This window comes from Apus apus, chromosome 4 (assembly GCF_020740795.1).
Source record: "Apus apus isolate bApuApu2 chromosome 4, bApuApu2.pri.cur, whole genome shotgun sequence".
NCBI lineage: Eukaryota > Metazoa > Chordata > Aves > Apodiformes > Apodidae > Apus > Apus apus.
This window is the reverse complement of record NC_067285.1, coordinates 33,040,500-33,062,444: the sequence shown is the minus strand read 5'-3', so window position 1 is coordinate 33,062,444 and position 21,945 is coordinate 33,040,500. Positions and strand designations below refer to the sequence as shown.

Below are 21,945 nucleotides of genomic sequence, written 5' to 3'. Positions count from 1 at the left end.
GGCGCCACCGCCAGCGCTCGGGGCATCGCTCCCGCACCCGCCGCTCGCTCCATCCTCCTCCTCCTCCTCCGCGCCAGCCGGCAGCTCCAGCCCGAGCGGCGGGGACCGCAGCCCCGCGGTGGCTCCGGTCGTATCCGCCCCGCAGCCCCCCGAGCCCCGCAGCCCCCCGCGCCCAGGCCGGGCCGCTCCAGCGGGAGGCGGCGCGGGAGGAGGCGGGCGGGGAAGCGGCTCCGCCCGCAGCGCCTGCGCAGGAGCGGGGCCGGGCCCTGTCGCCGCGGGGCCGGTGTGTGGCTGCGGCGGGCTGGGCGCGGCCTGGCGGGCCGGGGAGCGGAGCGGAGCCGGGGCTGCGCGCTTCTCCGCGCTTCTCCGCCGGTGAGTGCCGCGGGGTTGGCTGCGGGCCCGGGAGCCGCCGCCGCCCTTCGGCCCCGCGGGGTAGACGGGGAAAGGGCCGGGGCCGCGCTCGGCCCCGCGGGTCGGACGGCGGTTAGTGGGGCCGGGGCGGGCCGAGCGGCGTGCGGGCCCGGCCGGGCCGGGGCGGTTGGGGCCGTTGCGGGCGCGGCTGCGGGGCGCGCTGGGGGGAGCGGGGCTCCTGGCGCCGCCCCGTCGGGACGGGCGGAGGCCCCGCTCCCGCCGCCGGGGCCCGCAGCGCGTTGGCGGCAGGTGAAGGGTGCAGCCCGGTGGGTCGGGCCCCGCACAGAAGGGCTGCGGGACCCCCTCGGGGGAGCCGGGCGAGCGGCCCGACGGGGCTGGGGCCGGGCCCGGGCAGGGGGCCTGGCCCGGGGGCACAGCCCGCTCCCGCCCGCGGGAAGCGTCCCGAGCCTTCCCGGAGCGCCGTTACCCGCTCGCTGCCGGGAGAACGCGGGCCGGGCGGTTTTCCTCGCCTGCTGTCGGCCTGAGGCTGCTTTTGACGTCACGCGGGGCAGTCCACGCGAGTTGGCTGCCGGGGCTGCCCACGGGGATAACGTCCTGCCCGGGCTTGGAGAGCAAAGTGCAGAACTTCGGGGCTGCTGACTCTTAAAAACCCCAAACACCCACCCCCCCCCCCCCCCCACACACACACGCACATCTCTGTTGGAACAGAAAGCAGAACTTCCCTTTGTGCCCCACGGGAGACGCGTTCCGGCTGCGGGAATCCTGGGGCGCTAATCAGACCGTCTTTCCCGGCTTCTTTATGTGACAGGGTGAAGCTTGTGTTGCTGTCACGGCTGCAGAGGCGTGAAACTCGCTGTTGCGGAGCTATGTCCTAGCTGAAGACGTCCTCCTTTTGATGTCCCCTTCTGAATGTGGTAGGGTAATAGCTAGTGATAGCTAGGGGAATAGTTGATCATGTGTCACCTCCTGAGATAGGTAAACAGAATGCAACGCATTTTCTTTCAGCTGTTTGGCTGGGTGGGGTTTTTTCTTTGTTTGGTTGTTTTTTTTTAATAACATCGCAAAAATAAGCATCTTACTTACTGGGTTTTGAGTTTGTCAGAGAAAAATATTCCATCCTGTTGTGCTGGCAAGGACTCTGCCCTTGTTTGGTGCCAGAAATGCTCAGGTGCTAACGGGTGGCTTGCTTCTCTGAGCAGTTTCACACCAGGGCTTTTTAGACACCTTGTGACCCTGCAGGATGTGAGCCTGAGTGCAGCTGTAGCGTTGCACTGTATTCCACATCCCAGCGTTGGTGCTGTCTTTCAGATAACGGTCACAGATGAGAGTTAATAGCAATTTTACACTGTGTTGCCTTGATTTTTTTTTTTTTAATTATTTTTTAAATTGCTTTGAAAATGTGGGGAAACTTACTGTCACAGAAGTGTAGTGTGACAGCGACAGCATTTCCATAAGTACTTCTTCATCTGAAATACTGAAAATGAAAGCGAAATTGGCACTAGTGAAAATGAAAGAGAGGTGTATGCACTTATGCATAGTAAATAGCTTTGTATCCTTTCCAAATATGCAGAGTCTGTCAGCACAAATACTGGTAATTGCAATGTAGGCATCAGGGATGGGGTTTGCGTGGGGGAGTGTGCATGTGTGGCCTCCTGTTACTGCAGAGTAGCTATGAAGCTGTAGCCTGTGCTGATAGCAGTGCAAGACTGGGGACTTGAGTTTCAGCTGTGTATTTTGTAAGTATTTTGGATTTAAATTGTAAGTTCAGTTGACTCATAGTTGTTTACATGTGATGATTGATATACTGTCTTATTCTTTGTGTTGCGTAACTGGATTGATCAGAGCTGACCAGTTTTTTCCAAGCTCTGAGTCAAGTGTTTTGGGGATGATCTGGGGGCTGTACCTAGTCCTTTCAGAAGTCATGCAACTCCCAGTGGAAAGAACCCAGCCTCTACTGTCTCCCTAAAAGATGTCTGAGTTGATTTTCTCTGGCTGGAATTGGTTGTGACTGCCATTGGTGTAGTTCTGGATTAGGGGTTAAAGAAGTTAATACTTTTAAGTTTTGTAAAACCTTGGATGTGCACATCTTAAAAGTTGTGTCTGGAATGGGAAAGAAAGGGTTTTACTGCAGCGTTAATATAAACACCACCCAAGAAAGTAAAGAATGCTCTTAAAAGTTGCTCAGTGTTTTGATATATTGGTATATAGAAAGTGAATTTGTGAGTTATAGAGCAAGAAGGTAACATGAACATTAGGGGCAATACTGAAAAACTGTACACTCTTTTTTTTTTTTTTTTTAAACAGCTGTGCAGAAGGGATATTCTAGAAAAGTGAAGTTGGAAGATCTCTGTGATCAAGAGAAGCATAAACATGTTGTGCTGGGGAAATGCATCTTTTGGACAGCTTGGATTGGGTGGAATTGATGAAGAGATTGTTTTAGAACCCAGAAAAAGTGACTTTTTCTTAAATAAAAGGGTCAGAGATGTAGGATGTGGACTCAGACATACTGTTTTTGTCCTGGATGATGGAACTGTTTATACATGTGGATGCAATGATCTAGGACAACTAGGGCATGAAAAAGCCAGGAAAAGACCTGGTAAGTATAGAAGCAATGAATTGTGAAGAGTGTGTGTGGCTGTACATGTAGTTTTTGGTTTTTTATGCTAAATCATACCCAAGATTGCCAGTGTCTGTGTATGTGTGGAATTGTATGCACAGTAGTTCTTCTAAGAATGAGCATATTTTTAACTTGAAAAGCATTCCTTTGCCTGGATTGCATCTTGTGACAGTTGGGAGACAACCCACTGTGAAACATGGCTGTCCCCTCATATTTTTGTCTGCTGTGCATCTGGACAGTGCCAATGTTACTTTTTATTCCCAGCATGGAATCACTTCACCTAAGGCCATGGGAGACTCAGTAGCTGTTTCTAATCTCAAGGGGAGGTGACCTGCTTCAGTACATGGATTAGCATTGTACTGTGTGTATGGGTTGGGCTACTGCCACACAGTGAAAATGAGTATCTGGTGAACCATAGTTGAGAAATACAGTGCATTTTTAGCCATCTAATATGTGATGTGGAGCGAGTCTGCTTAAATCACGAAAAGTGAAACTTTGGATAAAAGGCTTCTCAGCATATGCAGGGCTACAGGAAGAGGATTTGGAAAAGCCTACAGGATGCAGTTTAAAAGTTCTTTGGGCTTTTTTCTTCCTATCTGTGTGATGTGTTTCTGCTAGTTCTGTAGCAGAAGAGGGTAAACATCTTGCAGGGACTGCAGAGGAGGGTGCACATGGGCTCCTTTCAGAGCTGTGCCTGTGAGTCATGGCTGCGTGCTGCTGAGGGGTGGAACAGTGCTGCTGACAGTCCTTCCAGCACAACATAAGCAAACTGGAAAGCCTTAGCAAGAGTTTATTTTAATCGCTGCTGTAGCAATTTTACGAGCACAAAAATTGGTACAAGCATTTCAAGTGGAAATAAGGCGTTATGCAATATTTTAGTAGTTCGCCTTTACTCAGAGTTTTGGTTTTGGTGCCAGGTAGAGAGATCTGCTGTGTAGTTGATATGTAACTTTGCAAACTGATTTGGACTTCTGTTGGGAAACAGTAAATGGATATTAAAACTGGTAAGCTTTAATCCTGTGCAAGCATCTGCTTCATGAACGTGAATAGAAACTCAGCTTGTCAAACTTAGTCTGAATACTTGTTGCCCACTTGGAAGAGGATGCTGAATTGTCTTTTAAATCTAAAAGTGACAGCGAAAATGTCTGGCTTACAAATTTTGTTTTTTCAAAACAGCCTTGGATGATTTTTCCTATGTAATGGACAAACACCTACTATACATCTCTTTTTTTTTTTTTTGACATCTCAGGTTTTTTTGACACAGCAGTTATGAGGATTGTAATGTCCTCCCTATTTTTTCTTTCACCTAGAGGTTGCTGACACTACTCTTGAATGCTCAGTCCGTTGGGATAACTTTCCCTGCAAAGCCTGAAGAGGCTCGGTATCTTTACAAATGGGTGGATGCTCTCCTGTGAACATATTCCTGTTAACCCAAGAGAGCTTGGTCGCTGACTGCATGTCTTTGCCACCTCAGTGGCACCATGTAGCTGTGCCTTCCCTCTTTCCCCCCACAGGGCTCTGCTTGCCACAGGGATTGTGCGAGTGTTCCCTAATCCATATCAGGCGAATTCCGCCTGCCTGGTTCCTGAAGATAGTCTGAGCTAATCTGCATGCTGTTGCCTGAGCTGGAGAGCACTTACATGATCTCTTCCACTGGCAGAGCTGTGGAGGGCCTCATGGGCTGAGTTGGGGTGGTGACCTCTTTAATCAGACTAGCAGTTGAAAAAAAAAATGAACTTCTATCTGCAGCCTGTGACCTTTGGTTTTGGAAACTGAGGGCCTGTCATGGTGCCGATCCTGTTAGCTGCTGTTTGGAAATAGGCCATGCTGGGCTGTGTTTCCAGGGCATGTTATGTTGGTGTTACACAGGCTTTTCCAGGGGTGTGCCATTCTTGGGCAGGAATAGAATCTGTGTGTTTGAACGCTGAGCACCACATGTCAGAGCAGGCTCTTGTTGAAGGGGTCTCTTGAAAATGCCAGACTTCGTGATAAGCCCTGATGATATTTCTCCACCTTAGCCTTGCTGAAATGAAAATATTAGACTTCAGGTGACAAATCATAAGCACAAAAACAAACCTTAAGTTTTTCCTAATGTGTTTAAAGGTGTTGATGCAGACTTCTGGAAAAAACCACAGATATTTTAGTGTGCCCTCTTCAGAGGCATGCACTGTCTATCTAGAAAAATGACTCTTTAGGATCTGTTTCTACAGTATTTTGCATTATAAAGAGGACATTGTGTAGCTCGTTGCAAAATCAGTAACTTTAGTCTTTAATTTGCCCTGCCTTGTTTGCAGGCTTTTTTTGTTAATAATGAATAGGTGAATTTAATTTGCTGTGGTGGAATGTTTTCCTCTTACATAATGTCTACACGTGTCGTCGTTTGACAATAATCTGTTTGACCTTAATGTTAATTGAGTTTCTGCACTCATTTTCAGATGGTAAGATTAGAAGGAACCATTATGATCAAGCTGCAGTTTTTGTGCACTTCTGTATATTGCTCCAGATACAGTTGTTTGGTTACTTGGGGGTGTCAGATTTAATTTACTTCTAGAGTAGCATGCTTATCATTTTAAATAAAGGGTGTGTTATGTTATTTACATCTTAGTACTGAGTGTAACTATCTTGAACAACGATAGTTTGGTGGGTTTTTTTGTTAAATAATTATCTTTTTTCTTCCTTAGAGCACGTTGGTGCACTGGATGCCCAAAATATTGTAGCTGTATCATGTGGAGAAGCCCACACACTTGCATTAAATGACAAGGGTCAGGTATATGCTTGGGGTCTGGCTACTGATGGACAGCTTGGCTTGCCGGGAACAGAGGAATGCGTCAGAGTGCCCAGGTTAAAAATTAGTATACAATAAGTTAATTTTTTTTGGGAAAAAAAAGTGCTGAAATCATATTGGTTAAGTTATTCTGCTGTTAAAATTAATAATACAGGTTAGAAAGTATATTCTTAGCTGTGGTGCTTGCTGTAAACAGTTTCATTTCTCAAAACATCCGCTTATGTGAGAAGTGGTGTGGGTTTGCTTGGGTTGGTTTGTTGGTTTGTGGCTTGTTCTTTTTTTGTTTGGTTTGGTTTTAATGATCATTGCTAAGAAGGGGAGTTATTTTGGAAAAGTAGGATGGGTATTTTAAGAATGTAAGTGGGGATTGGTAACTGCCATTTCAGAGGAGTTAAAGAGAAGCAGAATGTTAAATCCTGGGAGTACATTTGAAGAAGGTACATTCGCTATTGGATCACTCTCAGGTTTTTTAGCTATGGTGAAATAGTTCTAGTTGTAACAATGAATGCTAGCCAATTTCACTTGCTTGTTTTCAGAATGCTGCAAGCATTCCAGCTAGCTGAAGTTCACATTTTTACTGATGAATGTGTTCCCTATGATCAGTAAACTCTCAGTAGCAGTTTGCAAGCTGGAATTTTTCTAGTTTTCTTTTTTACATAGGAAAAAGACACACAAGAGTAGCAACTCCATGTAGCATTAGTAATTTATAACTTTATCATGGCTATATGGAACATACATATAGATATGAAAGACATCAATATCTAATATAAAGGTTATTTATTTCTCTATACAATTTAAAAGTTGACAGGCCTTCTAGAAACTCATTTTTCTCATTGGAAGCTGAAAGCATACTGGGTTTAGTGCACATTTGTATGTATTTGCCACTTCTTTATAGTACTGTGCTATACCTAATAGCACTGTAAACTGAAGGTTTGGTTGAAGTTAATGCTAGTAGAGGTGAAAAATTGTTTAAATTTTAACAGAATGTCATTCAGTCTTTAATATTGATGTGACAGAGATTGTAAAGCCTTTTTTTCCTTTAAGAAACTAGAAAATAAGAATAATTTTCTTCTTGCATCTGGTATTAATTTCTTCCATTCAGCTGTGTGAGATCTCCTTCCTAGGACATGAACCTCCCTAATTCTTCATTATGGTCTTTTAACGACTTGATTAATTTAAAAATTAAACAGAACCTATCCTTGAAAGTGTTAAGGCTTTACAAAATAGCTTCTAATTGACATTATGTATTTAAATTTGTTTGATATATACTTGAGTGAAAAAGATTCACTTTTTGTATATTAACCTTTGGTGTGACTTTATATTTCATACCACAGCCTAGCAGCCTAGTTCCTTCTCTGTTTTCTCACCCCAATAGGAATATTAAAAGCTTATCAGAGATCCAGATTGTTCAAGTTGCTTGTGGTTATTATCACTCGCTAGCACTCTCAAAAGGTAAGCCAAATTCTTCTGAAGTGCTGTGTACTTTCTTACCAGGTAATGCTAGAGGTTTCAACATTTACTTTGTCTTGTTTAAAAATGAAATGTGTTTTTAAAGCATGCTACCACTTAACACAGATGGTAAGACATGGGAACAGGTTGCCCAGGGAAGCTGTGGCTGCCCCATCCCTGGAAGTGTTCAAGGGCAGGTTGGATGGGGCTTGGAGCAACTTGGTCTGCCCATGGCAGGGGGTTGAAGCTAGGTGATCTTTAAGGTCTCTTCCAAACAAAACCATTCTGTGATTTCAGGTTGGTAGGGGAAATGTAATTTAATGATGGAAGAAGCTTGGGTTTCAAAAATAAGTGCACAGACAAATGTTTGTTGTTCTGCTTTTTTTTTTTTCTTTTTATCGTCTTGTTTTAATTCAATTTCCTTTTTAAATTAATTTTTGTTTCTTTCCCTTTTTTAGTTCCATCTACTTTTCATTCTGCTAGCATCCTTCATTGTCCCTAGTGTGTTTTAACCTGTAACTTCAAGTCACTGATGTTCGCAGGCAGCAACTTTCTTGTCTGCTTCTCTATTGCAAAGTCTCTTTCATATATGGTTAAAGTGTAATGTCACATTATAACCCACCTGTTGAAAGATTTAAACATCTATCTTCAAAATTTTGCTGGGGCTGTGAGAACATACTCAACTGGCCTCACTCATGTAAGAATATTTCATGTCTAGTTAATATAGCCATCCAGAAGTGAATATGAATTTAAATGTACTCCTTTGTTTTCTCATGACAAAGGAGAATTGTGGCTAAAATTTCCGTTAGGAAGAAGTGGCTGCTGGGTGGGGTTAATGAAAACTTTGAAACTCAAAAATTCCAGAAAGATTGTAGTTTGACAGTGTTTATGTCGTGCAATGGAGCAAGGTCAGTCACAGTTTTGGCCTGAAAAATAGATCAACACTGGGAGGAAAATGATAGGAACCTACTTGAATCAGGCATTTTGAGAGGAGACTTAGTAGTATTTTTAGATTTATACATGGGATGTTGATCAGGTGAATTAGTACATGTTGTTATAAATTTTTTAGCTTGATGTCAGGAAGTTTGTTTTGTATAAAGTGGTGGTTTGGGTGGCTTTTTTATCTGTTTGGTTTTTATTTGGTTTTGTAGTTGTTGTTTATATAATTACATAAAATCTGGGAGAGCCTTCCCCCTGGGGTTGGTTTTCAGTGTATTCCATCTTGATAAAACTGTAATTGGAAAGATGGAGAGACATGGCAGATGTTACTGCTTGAAGCTAACGTTGCTGTGTGAAATGTGTGGCATCAGCAAAAGCAAAACATATTTATGATTAGGTATTGATCTTTAGGATAGTAAAAACCTTGGCAAAACGTTGGTTGTTCAGTAGAACATTTTCTTTTGGAGGCAATCTTCACATAAACAGCTCTCTGACTTCTGATTCTTCAAAAGGTTGTTTTTTTTGCCTTTATACATTATCAAATGGCATTACAAGCTTTGTTCTTCATGATTGTCTCATTGATACAAGATTTTAATATTTAAAATGTCACTTAACTTGTATGTTAAAATTATGTATGTTACCACAGAAGCTTAAATGAGCCTTGCAATGGGAAATTTTTTCCTGTCCAGTATGTGATTTCAACAGGATCTCTGCATAAAAATACATGCTACAGGGGAACTCCAAATGGAACAGCATCTTGCTTAGTAATAACCAAACTCAGCTCACCTAACACTGCTGAAACAGGAATGTGTGAGAGCAGTTTTGAGGGTTTTAAATGCAATTCGAAGATTTTTGCTCCGATTAAATATTTGAGTTGAATTTGAGTGTGCAAATTATGTGACAATACTTAGCTTCAAAAGTCAGTAATTTGTAGACATTTTCAAACTCAGAAATACTTGAAGGGCAACTGTCTAATTTTTAGCTTTTCTTACAGTAAATAAACTTCATATAATTAAACTATATTGATTATATGTATATATTTTTTTCTTTTAACAGGAAGTGAAGTGTTTTCCTGGGGACAGAACAAATATGGCCAACTGGGCTTAGGTTATGAGTATACAAAACAAAACTCACCACATGTGATTAAATCTCTGCTGGGAATCCCTTTTGCACAGATTGCAGCAGGAGGAGCTCATAGTTTTGTACTCACTCTTTCTGGAGCCATTTTTGGATGGGGACGCAATAAATTCGGGCAGCTGGGGCTCAATGATGATAATGGTAAGTAAATATTAATTGAGGAAAGTTTCACTCTGAAGGTCTTGGCTTGTGAATCTCAAGGGCAGTGGTCTTCCTAGAAAATGAGCAGACAGAACAAAGGTTTGTTGAATATTTTCAGAGAGGGCTGGTGTTATGTGAGGTTGCATAAGGAAGATGAGTTTTTTCCTCAGCTGTTTTGCTAGTGGTAATTCTGACAGTGATATGGTGAAATTCTAGCCTGCTCGACTTGTTTTCTTTCCCTATTCTGTATTCTTCTTTGGCTTGAACTTTGTGAATGGGATTGAATTAAGATACTGTGCTGTAGTTACAGTTTGAACTGAACTTTAGGCAGATGAAATTGATTGACAAAGCAAGTAATCTATCAAAACTATTTGGTGGTTCTTATTAGGCACGTTTAAGGCATCTTCATCGTTTTACTGCCACGTGGATGTCTGCCTTCTGAGGCCTCTTTTGGTAATCATGCATGATTTTTAGCTAACCATTTCAAAAATTTCCTCTACTAGGTTGTTGATACTCGTTAACGATTTGAAGCAAGTGGTTAGGCTAGGCAAAACATTGTGTCTTTGTTAGTTGCATTACACTGCACTGCACACTATCCCAGTGCAGGACACGAGGGTGGGAGTGTATGCTACCAGGTTCCTGCAATACACAGTACAGAATGATCTATAGCTTGTTTTATGAACTCAGATTTTCTCACTGGTTCATTGTTCTCAACGCTATTTAAAATGAGAAAACTATATTGTAGCTAAAATGCATTTTTTAATTAACACTTCAAGTGCAGTCACACTCCTGTACTTTTTGGAAATCAGGTTTTCATGGGAGGCTTCAGTTGCTTCTACGTATTGTTTAGAATAGGTAAGACCCCATTCATTTTAGATAGCAGTACTTCTCAGTCAAGTTACTTTCTTATGTGTGGAGAGGGCTTGTTCCAGGCATCTTAGCATACCTGACAAATCCTAAGACATTAATGCTACTGTTTTAAAAAATTCCCTTTGTGCAACTGGATGACCATGTTGATTTATGCTGGTGATGGAGGGAGATTAGTTGTGCTTTCTAATAATTCAGTGTTCTGTTCTATTACACGTTTAATAACATTGTTTTCTTATGGCCAAAGGTCCACTTTACTGTTCCATATTTCATGACTTATGTTTTGCCATATGATCCTATGCTAGTGAAAATGAAAGTGTTTGCTACAAAATATTTCAGTGTAGCAGTGCCTCTGTCGTTTTGTAGTACTTACTCCTCAAAGATACATAAAGTCAGTCACAATGATTGCATTATGCTAACAAACGGAAAGGGTTTCTTTGAAACCAGATTTATGTAAGTGAGCAAAACTATTTGTTTTCTGATTTATTTATTTATTTACTTTCAAAGTAAGCAATCTACTACTGTATTAAACCTTTCAGACAGGTATGTTCCTACTCTGCTAAAGTCACTGAGAACTCAGAAGGTTGTTCATATATGTTGTGGAGAAGATCATACTGCTGCCCTTACAAAGGTAAAACATTCAAAGATATGTTTATGTTTTGATTTTTATAACATTTTCAAGAGAAGACACTACCTAGATAGGAAGTAATAAACACAGTGCCATGTAAAATTTCTTCAGAATTTATTGAATGAAGTTGAGGAAACACTGGAAGAATGGTTAAATATTTGAAAAGTATCAAACTGCTGTGTCAGTGCCACGTGTTTGTCCAGAGATGTAGGAATTAAATAGATTAACTAGAGAGCTGAAATGTGTCAAATTGCTTTACACTTAACTCTTGGCTAACTGCATCATTTGGAGTCCTGTTTTAAAATTTTTTAAACTTGTTTGAAATTTTTTAGGAGAAACATAGAATGTATAATGCTAATGCTCTTTCTTATACTAATTTTAGTGATGAATAGTGTATTTCAAGTATCAAGTGATGATAACTACATGTATTTTGTGGTGGGTAAACCATGGCTTTAAAAGATGTTTTTTACTTTAAAAGATTAGCTCCTGTACTGTTATTTCTGTGCTTTGATAGTTGGATTAGACTTAAACATTTAGGTGTGGATCAGTATCATTTTGACATTTTCTGTTGTTCATCACTGTCAATAAAATGCATCAAATTATAAATAGATTATTTCCTACTGCCACAGTAGAAAATTCTGGCTGATCTAGATTTGGGCAGTGCCCAAGTATTCATTTCATGTCTGAATCTGTTTAATTCAGAATATTGTAGAAGGCATTGGAATGTGAAAACTAGTATTTTAAATGTTTGATTTCTGAAGGAAAAAAAAAAGTGTTTAATTTTGGAAAATGTATGGGGTTTGTTAATGTGTTAGTTTGGATTTTTACACTGCAAAAAGTCAGAAGCTGTTTTGAAGGATGTGATCTGCCTAAATGTCATATTTTTGTTGCTTATACACACTTAGTTTTCTGCAGTGAAAGGAAAATGTTGTTCACAAATAAATGCTTTTTACCCTAAAATATTCTCCTGCTTTGATTGAAAAAAATGGGGCAACTTTGCAGTCCTGAAGTCGCTATTGAGGTATTGTGCAAGGTTAGGGAAATAGAGAATGTAAATTAAAGAGCAATCTGTAACTTGCATTCTAAATTTCCCTTTTTAATGTATAGAAGTTGACTTCCAACTTGCTTGAAAGTTGATGGGCTCGAGATACTGACTTTACTGTAAATATTTCTAAAAATGATTTGTCACCCATTTGTATAGCTCCATTTTCCCTTTTGTGCTTGGCCCTGCAGAACAAAGGGGTCTTGAGTTACATCTGTTGTAGACAGTACTATGTACATATAGGAGCATTCTTCAAGTCCTTCTGAAATTCAGAAAATCCTGTCACTGTTTGTTATCCTGATTCAGTGAATGAGGCTGTTGGTTTCTCTCAGCGGACGCAGCCATTTTAATGATGATTTCCAGCAGAGGTCCAGTCTGGTGCAGAGTAGAATTGAAAGAATCAGCTTTACAGTTTCAAAGCATTTGAAAATGGAAAGTTTCAAAGTTGTTGTAAGGTAAGTTGTGTAAGTTCTGAAAATGTTAGTGATTTAACATTCTTTCATTAAAGTTTTTGGTTAATTTCTTGATTAAATTGATCAAAAACACTTTAAAAAATGACTTGCCTTACAACAATGTTGAAATGTTCTGGTTTCTAGTGCTTTCAAATAGTGAAGCTGACTGTTTCAGTCATACTCTGCATCATCTGCCTGAGGAGGGCAGATGTCTATTTAGCAATTGCTTTGAACTTTATATTTAGAATTTTAAAGCCAAACTACACATTTTTTTAATAGTCTGAGTTTACCTACTGTTGTAGTTCATCAAGACAATGGGAAAAGAGGAAAAATAAGGATTAGTTACTATTAATGACTCAAGTTAATGGCAGGACTATTGTATCATAAATGTGGAAATCACAAGAATGTGATTTAACATGATTAATGTAATACTCGACAGCTGATTTTTCAGAAGTGCAGTTACATTGTGACTCCTCTGTGTCTCAGGGCCCTCTTACTCTTGTGTATTTTCTCTCCTTTCACCACAATTCCAAAATCATCAGACAAGGAGATTAATTAAACCCCTCTTTCTGTTAAATTTCCTGTTCTGAGGTATACTATCTTTTTAATGCAAATAATTTATTTGTTTAGGAAGGTGGGGTTTTTACATTTGGAGCTGGAGGCTATGGTCAGTTGGGTCATAACTCCACCAGCCATGAGATAAACCCAAGGAAAGTTTTTGAACTTATGGGAAGTGTTGTGACGCAAATCACTTGTGGCAGGTAAGGTCTATGCTGTGCTACCACTATGGATCTTATAAATTACTTGTTTTGTATGAAAATTCATATATAGTGTAATGCAAAGTGTTTTTTTCTTACCCTTTGTGGTTAGGGAAGAGAAGATGATCTCTAACAAAAGGTATTTAGAGACCTTACTGGGATTCTAAAAGCCTTCAATAGAAGGGCTACAGGAAGTTAGAGGCTCCAGTTTTCTAAACTGAAAGTATTATTAATAATCAGTGTGCAGGTGTGGTTCATTGCTGCCACTTTGTCATTTTCTATTCAATAACAAATGTATTGGGGGAGATACATGAGCATCACTGAGGATAAGTGTAAAATTTGGGAATATAACTTGTTTTCCGAAATACCCGTACTATTGTATGGCACTTCAGTTCTGAATGGGTTTTTATTTGTGTATTATAATAGCACCCATGAAATGGGAAGAATTCCCAGCCTGCAGGAAAATGCTCTTGTCCAAAGAACTGCCATATAAAGTAGACAATGAGAGAGGCAACATTATTTTTTAAAACGGGCACACTTTGTTATTTGGCTAAAAAATGTGTGTAAATATAAACCTGTCTTTCTAGCAGTTTGGTTGACATTGAGTTAGACCCGTTCTCTTCTAATAGTTTTCATAAAATCAATACTGGTTCTTCCCAGACTCGTTATGGGAGAGAGTGCATCTCGAGTTGAGGGGTTGGGAGGGGAAAGGAGATGCAGCCAGTCTGACAGGAACTTGAAATTTCTGAATGTCTGGAGATAAGACTCTAAAGGTCAGAGAGTTCGCGGCAGAACCTGGCGTCTCTGTTGCGTGAACTTTTCCAGGAAAATGGAATATTGCCTGTTGTAGTATAAATGGAGCATTGCCAGTGGCAGGGCATTGCCAGCAGAGAAGTGGAGTGTTTGGTACTGCAGGAGCATTACTATACTGATAGCACAGTTCTTAAGCTGGCCTGCACAAAGCATGTAATAACGCTTAGCTTTTTGTCGCTGAACTTTGTTTGCCCTAGGCAGCACACGACTGCGTTTGTTCCTTCATCTGGAAGAATCTATTCTTTTGGGCTGGGAGGCAACGGGCAATTAGGTACAGGAACAACCAGTAATAGGAAAAGTCCCTTCACAGTGAAAGGAAACTGGCTTCCTTATAGTACTCAGTGCCCAATAACCACAGGTAAGCAACATCAGGCTTATTTACATCCTGGATTCCTGTTCCTTGGTCATGTCTTAACTAATCTTGAGATTTAAACTAAATATGGGCTAGAATCACTTTCTTCTGAGCAGTGTTAATTGTGCTCTGTTCCCCAACGTTCATTTCTGCTGTAGGGAATACAGGCTTACCTGTGCTGTTGGGCTAGGTCCTTTGTTAGTGCTAGAGCTAAAGCTGAGAGCTGTGATGGGGATAGTCTGAACTGTTGTATTGCAAAGATCCCTTTCAACGAGGCTGCATAACAAAGGAAACTTTATCCAATTGAGTGCTTATTGCAGTGTCTTAATCATTTCTCAAATTCACATTTTCACACTTGCCTTTTTTTATTCCTGTTGCAGGCACTGAGGAGTGTTACTGTGTAAAGAGAATTTTCTCTGGTGGGGACCAAAGTTTTGCACACTACTTTTATCCACAGGTAAAAAATGAAATATTATTTGATTCTAAAAGCTATCAAAGTTAAATTTTAGTTTGTCTGATGCATTTTAAAAGATTTTCGTGTTGAAGATACATAAATACATTGATTATAAAGTTTGTTTGAGCAGTGTGGAAGCACAAGACACTAACACAATTTAGGAATTTGAAGACTTGGGTCCAGTGTTTGAGTGTTAATTGTCAGTAAACTCTGGGGACTTTTTGGCATAAGCTTTTTCCTGAGGGATGGATGCATACCCTTCCCTTCCTTTCCAAAAGGAATATTTGAGCTCTTCATCCCTGCACAGTCCTCCTCAGTAACTCCTGGCTGCAGCTTTGCTGTCTTCTGCTCTGTAGCCTTTTTAGCATACCACAGTGATCTGGAATCAAATGGAGCTTTTTGCTAAAAACAATAGGTGGTAAAGTGGTTTGTTATGTGGTAGAGTTTTGTGCTAGTCTTAAAACTTAAAAGGACAAGAATTGCTCCATTTAAATTCTAGTTCTGAAAGAAAGCCTAGAAGGACATGACAGTAAAAATGGCAACATGAGAGTTTGATGGAAAGGAAATGTGATGAGAGCAGTTAGGAGGAAAAAACAAGAAGATGCATGACTGGATTTGTGTAGGGACTATTTCCAGTATAACCCAGCAGATATTAGACCATAGGGACTAATAAAGCATCAGGAGTTGAGTATGTGGGGTGGTGAGAACTAATTTGGACACAAAGCAAAACAGATTTTATTGGGAAACATGTTTGTTGTCAAGAAAGGCTGAGCACAGGCCTGGCTCACAGCAGCCCTTTGCTCCCACAGCCTATCCTGGTTGTACAGCGTTGACAGTTTTCTGGGTTTTTCTTGATTCTGATTGAGTTGTGGTAACTGTTGCTGTATTGGGGAGAAGCTTGTTCAGCAGGTGTAGACTGGAAAAATTACTGATCATACGGGCTCAAAACTTAGCTGTTAAATCTCCTTGTGTGCAGTTTTCGTAATTACTGAAGTAGATTCTGTCTGACTAGCTGAGGTGAACTGGAGGCTGATGAATGCAGTTATTGTGGCGTGTTCTGTACAAAAAGTATCTGCATTAAATGAACTTTGATGCTGCTAGAGTGTTACATCTAGTACTCCTTAGTTTGGTAATTTGTGTTCTTCCAAAGCTGTGTGAGAACTGTACTCCTGGGACTTGTGTGTCCTTGCCAGTTAAGGGGTCTCAGCCAAAATCTGTTTTCTCAAGTTAGTTTTTGGGCAGCTCAGTTCCCTGAGTTTCATTTTGGATTTCAGTGACACTTTGGCTGGACACAAGAGAAACGGCAGGAGGGTTTCTCATCTCCATCCTCTGGGATGGGCTCAGAAGTACTGATTTTTGGCACCAGCTAGTCATAGTGAGTCACCTGTGCTGTCAGACTATACCCCTAAGAGAAATATGTTTACTTTTACTCATTTAACCTTATCTTTTGTGCTATCTGCCGTCTCTTTTTTGAACCAATGTTCCTCCTCAAAGCGATGGTCTTGGTTCTGCTCTGCTTTCCTATGAGAAATCTTACTGGAATTCTTTCAGTATGAGCAGCAGATCAAAATACAACTCATCTGATGATGCAGTAAGTGTTCAGAGAAACATGATTCATTCTCAGAGGAATCTGATAGAAGTTGGGTAGGAGAGCAGCTGTCCAAAAAATGTAATGGCTCCTTTCCTCTATGCCCATAGCCTGGCAGTGAGCTAACTGGCTTGGAGTGACTAGGGTGAAGAGATGCTTGCTACTCTTGTAGCACCTTGTTTAGTGTCCATCTGCTAGAAGAGTACTTGTATGTTTAGGGAGTTTATCATGAGGTAAGCTGTGGTGGGAATTGACACACTAATCTTGATGTTTTCAGTGTATGCTCTGCTTTCATAGCAAAGGCAAAACTATTAGAATAGTAGCACAGTAAATTTATCCTTGGCCTTATTTCACAGTAATAATCTAGGCAGGCAAATTGTCAGTCAATGAAGAGATAAAGAGCTCAACCACCGGATTGATTTTTCTGTAAGTCAATTTTTTGTGCCTGATTCTTTACACTTCCTTTAAAATACAGGACATGGTGCCACCAGATGATTTTAGGTACCCTGACTTTTTGAAGCAAATCTGGACTGTGAATGAAACGTTTATTCAAAGATTGCTGGCTTTCCCATCGGGGAGACTTCCTGTAGAAATAGCTAAGTAAGTAATGTTGAGGAAAGAAGTTGTCTTTCATCATTTTACTTTAGAATTGGGCATTAACAGGGTTTTGTACATATATAGCAAAGCTGTTTTTAATTACTGATTTTAAATTACGTGCAGAGCTGTTTTACTCTGCTTTCTGTCTGTTTTAGTCTGTGTCATCTCTGTCACAGTTTAGATGACTGTACAAGATTAAGTATCTAGTTGCACATTGAAAAGTAACAGTTCATGTAGAGGAATATAATAACAGCTCGAAGATAATTGCTTCTACTTCAGTAAAGGAGGAGGCAAAGAAGTTAAAAATCAAGTGCAAGACTTGTCTTAAAACCTCCATTCAAGACTCAGTGCTTACCTAGTGCTGTTTAGTTCCATCCTTTGTATGATGTAATTTATTAGGGATTAAATACTGGAGGGTTTTTATTGCAAATGCTAATTTGTAAATGCTACTTTGTAAAAAGAAAATAAATGTAACTGATTTCATATGAACAATTTCAGTGAGATTGATGGAACATTCTCCTCAGCTGGGTGCCTGAACGGGAGCTTTTTGGCTTTGAGGTAAGTGGTCAGGCTTTTAAACAAGTATTCCCGTGAACAGAATTGATGGTGAGTGCCTTTCTAGGGTTTCTTGCTTCAGCTGTAACACCTTCCCAGCATTGCAATCTCTTACTGTTACTCTGGTACCCACAGTTTAAACTTCTAGCTCCTTTACTGCCATATGGTTTGTCAGCTGGCCCAAGTGCAACATGTCTTCTGCCAGTCTTTGGCAATGTGTGCCACCTGGCTGCTACCCCATAAGCAGCAAAACTCATTACCTCTGAGACACAGGTTGTTTGTAATTCAAGGGAAATATATTGTATTGACTGGTTTAGAACCTAGTGTTTTTATGTTACTGTCTTGCAGTTAGAGGAGATTGTGTTTTGGTTTCTTTTTAGTTGCTTCAGAGGTGATATAAGAAATGAAGTTCTGATACTGTGGTCACTTGTGTTAATTTCTTAGTTGGGTTAAAAATTCAAGGTGGAAAAACTAGCTGAGAGTACAGAATTCAGGTTTTTTTCTGTGTTGTTTTTTCTTTTTTTCTTCCTGCAGCAATGATGATCATTACAAAACCAGCACTAGATTCTCAGGGGTTGATATGAATGCTGCTAGACTACTGTTTCACAAACTTATACAGCCTGACCACGCTCATATATCACAACAGGTTTGTGCAGCATATTTTTCTTACTTTTTGGCTTGTGTTTCTGCTTACACCTAGCCAGAAATCCTGTTGTTATGCTTGCACTGATCCTTTTAATAACTTTCTTTACTCAATAATATCTCAACTGTAAATATGGAAAACTCTATTGTGACTGTTAAGTAACACATCAGCATGGTTTATTGTTTAATATACTGTCTTTTCTGAATGTGTAAAAGTCTACTTTAAACTCTTGGTGATTGTTTGCTAAATTATTTTTTATCTAGTTTTATCTCAAACTTTGTTTGAGTTCACAATTATATTAGCATCAACTGAATTTTCTGATTTATTGTAGGTGGCAGCTAGTTTGGAAAAGAACCTTATTCCCAAATTAACCAGTTCCTTACCAGATGTTGAAGCTTTGAGGCTGTATCTCACTCTACCAGAATGCCCACTGATGAATGATGCTAACAATTTCACAACGTTAGCTATTCCTTTTGGAACAGCTATTCTGAACCTAGAGAAAGCTCCTCTGAAAGTTCTTGGTAAGAGACTTAATTACTTATTATTAAAACTAAGGATCTCCAGATAAAATAAATAGAAGTTCTATCAGTGAAGACACAGTCTCAGCAACCCCTGCTGTGTATTTACAGTCCTGTAGAATTCCCCACTGAGAAATGTAAGGGTTCAAGTTGCTTGATGTGTAAGAAAACACCTCTTCTTTTCCCCCTGGGTGAGTTAACTGGCCATCCATATGAATTCATCTGGTATTGTAATTTTTGGACTTATTCCATCTGAGAGGAATTAAACTGTAGTTCAGTGTATTTAGCATGTGTGGTCACATTTGGAATATGATGTGACAAGGCAGCTAACAAGCTCTAAGCAATTTACAGAGGTGTTGCAGGGCAGATGTTAAGTGGTCTTGGTTTTAACTGTAGCACTTGTTTCTTCTGAGAGGTTTGTGTTTTCTCAGCGATCCTGAGTTATGGTCTTCAAATAGGCAGCCTTTTTTTTTTTCACACCACTTACTTAGGCCTTCTTATTGTGACTCTGGTCACAGGAAATTTAGCTTCAAGTGTAGTGTTTTCAGTGTGAGTATCTTTGAGAGGGCACCTCCTTCTTCCTCAATTGTTTTTTGCCTTGTAACCCATCTTGTCTGTTTTTAGTAGTTTTTGGTGAGTGTGAAGAGCTTGTTTGCTGTAAAGAAAAGCAAGCTGGTTATTTTTTTTAAACTGGAAATCCCTTTTTTTTGTGTTTCTTCACTTTTTCGTTGCTCTCAGGACTGTGTGCACAAGTCAGGGTTTGAGCCATGTGTTTTTATGTCAGAAGTTACTCTGTGAGACTGTCGTGTACTCTGGATGAGCTGGCTTAACAGACTAAAGAGTTGATGCATAACACTTGAGCATTTAAACAGAAGTTTGATTATTTATACAAAGAGTGTGTTGTTAAAAATCTGAACCCCTTTTGCTGTGTTAAACTGTTTTGGGTTTATTTTTTTTCTGAGTCTTTGGTAACTGACAAGTATACTTTCTAGCAGAGCAAGATTTTTTGTTGGAAGGATAGCATAACAGCTTGTGGTGGCAAGTACTAAGTTTGTGTGTTCACCTTTTGTTGACAGAAAATTGGTGGTCTGTACTTGAACCTCCATTGTTCCTCAAGATAGTGGAACTCTACAAGGATGTTGTAGTCCACCTCTTGAAGCTGTGCAAGATGGGTGTTCCTGCTTCTGAAAGAAGAATACTTACCAACTTTCTACACACAGCTTTCAGAGTTCTGGAAATACTGCACAGAGTATGTTTACATTCATTTTAACTGTTTATTAGTCTTTTTTTTTTGTCAGCGTCTGTGTGCTGTGTAGTTGTTAAAAGAAGTTACTAAAGAGTTTTAAATGCTTAGACTTGCATTTACAGACTTATCTGTAGTTATGCCATCTGGACCTATGAACCTTTGGAATTCTGGATTCCAATCTGACATGGTGTTGGAATTGCCTATTTTCTTGGGAAAACAGACTGACCCAGTCAGTTGCATCTGAGGGTCTGTTGGAAAGAATTGCCTCTTAACCTTGAAATTACAGCAAACGAGATCACAAATGGAAGATGAGAGCTAACTCTATTTTGAAAAAGAAAGATCTGCACAGTTTTACCAACATAATAATTTGTTTTCTAATTTGTTTATCCCTTTTGTTAGTATTTTAACTTTATTCATAAAAACTAGTGGATTTATGAACTTTGAATAAAAATAGCCTAAAATCACTTGCAGTCACCAGACTTTGTACATTGCAGTGTATCCTCCAATTGCTGCTGGGGTTTTCCCTCCCACCCCCTATTTCTTTCCCTCCAGTTTGTTGTGTTCTTGTGGCATTATGTGCTTAGATGCTAAAAGAGCATTTTAGGCACTCCTCAAGATGCTGGTCAAGTCCTGTATTTGTACAGTGTAGGAAAATGGGCCCAGGTGTCTAAACTTGGACCTTTGTGTGCTGTATGTAACAGCCCTCTTCCCCAAGCTGTCAGAAAGAATGGAAAAGATTCCTGCTTTGGAAGATGGAATTGGTATGCTATGGTTTTCTCAGCTTTTCTTTATTCTTCATGGAGACCATCAAATTAAGGCTGAGAGCAAGACTGTTTAGTAACTGTCTTGTGTTAGAATTGCAGGATGTCCATTACAAATTCCCATATGGAAAAGCTGTTGGTATATAATAAATGATTATTTTGCTGCCTTAAGAATTTCTCTCACTGCTTGGGCTTGCAGTAGCTGCAGATCTTAACAGCTGAAGATGATCGTAAGAGCTTAAAGCCTCATAATTGTGGAACTGTAATGTGGCTTTCCAAAGTTCCTATTTTTTTTGGTAACCCAACTTTGACTAATATGTAGCTACATTGTAGAAATAGTTAAATTCGTACCAGCCCTGCTGCCCAGCTATTTATATTGATATAGTCTTAATATTTAGCGGGTATGGACTAAAGTAAGAGGAAAAAATGGGATGATGTGTCTGGAGTGTTTCGCTGACTTAGTATCTGATGCTGGGGGGGTTGTGTTTGAGAAAAGTAGGTTTGGATTATCTGGTTATAAAGAAAGAACTGGAGAGCTTTTTGTTTATGCAGCTAATGGTGCTTAACAGTCCTTGGGAAAAGGAGTGTCTTAAGAAAATGTGGATGCTTCTGAATTAAAATGATACTGTAGAGATAAGCCTTACTATAAAGTTCTTTTTCCACGTCTCTCTCTTTTCCTAATGTAATGTTTTTTAATTGAAACTGTCCCTCTGGTCACAGATAATAGAGATAATATGAATATTGTAATTTATAACAGTTTTCTTAAACGTGTGCAAGTACAGGAATAAATATTTGTTCCACTGAGATCCTATGAAGTTTCAAGGTGGCAACACTGTATCGTGTGATGCTGTATGCTCAGTTAATCTTATTTTTCTTTGCATCTTTGATGGGATTCTAAATAATCCGTGTATCCATGTCTTTAACATTGTTTTTTCATTCCTGTACACTGTTGGTTTTCTATGATTTTTTTAGTATCTGGGTATCTGTGGCTGATGTATCAAATTCTTGAAAAACCTGGAAAATGTCCTTTTGAAAACTGCTACACAAAGTGCTAATAAAAGAAAATTGCACTTCTTTAGGTAAATGAAAGAGGACAAGTTATCCAGTATGACAGATTTTACATTCATGAGATACAAGATTTGATAGATATCAGAAATGACTATGTCAACTGGGTCCAGCAGCAGGTATTTGGAATGGTAAGTTGTGGTGGTTTTTCTGTTGTTTTTTTCCA

The 21,945-nt window shown here is 40.0% G+C and overlaps 1 protein-coding gene across 4 annotated transcripts in view; it reads left to right on the top strand.

The window, feature by feature from the left end:
• The first annotated feature begins 258 nt into the window (after positions 1-258).
• The window catches only part of HERC4 (HECT and RLD domain containing E3 ubiquitin protein ligase 4), a 34,544-nt gene continuing 12,857 nt past the window's right edge, over positions 259-21,945 (top strand). For 2 of the 4 annotated variants that reach the window (XM_051618540.1, XM_051618538.1), the window contains exons 1-16: positions 259-372; positions 1,181-1,286; positions 2,677-2,968; positions 5,671-5,830; positions 7,150-7,226; positions 9,219-9,440; positions 10,847-10,938; positions 13,060-13,190; positions 14,198-14,358; positions 14,733-14,809; positions 16,870-16,994; positions 17,490-17,549; positions 18,081-18,192; positions 18,521-18,710; positions 19,784-19,956; positions 21,794-21,910. In XM_051618540.1, the coding sequence (XP_051474500.1) occupies positions 2,743-2,968; positions 5,671-5,830; positions 7,150-7,226; positions 9,219-9,440; positions 10,847-10,938; positions 13,060-13,190; positions 14,198-14,358; positions 14,733-14,809; positions 16,870-16,994; positions 17,490-17,549; positions 18,081-18,192; positions 18,521-18,710; positions 19,784-19,956; positions 21,794-21,910 (1,923 nt within the window). In that variant the 5' untranslated portion in view covers positions 259-372; positions 1,181-1,286; positions 2,677-2,742. Of the gene's footprint in view, positions 373-1,180; positions 1,348-2,676; positions 2,969-5,670; positions 5,831-7,149; positions 7,227-9,218; positions 9,441-10,846; positions 10,939-13,059; positions 13,191-14,197; positions 14,359-14,732; positions 14,810-16,869; positions 16,995-17,489; positions 17,550-18,080; positions 18,193-18,520; positions 18,711-19,783; positions 19,957-21,793; positions 21,911-21,945 lie in introns of those variants that run through there. The other 2 variants (XM_051618542.1, XM_051618539.1) reach the window with 2 other exon arrangements.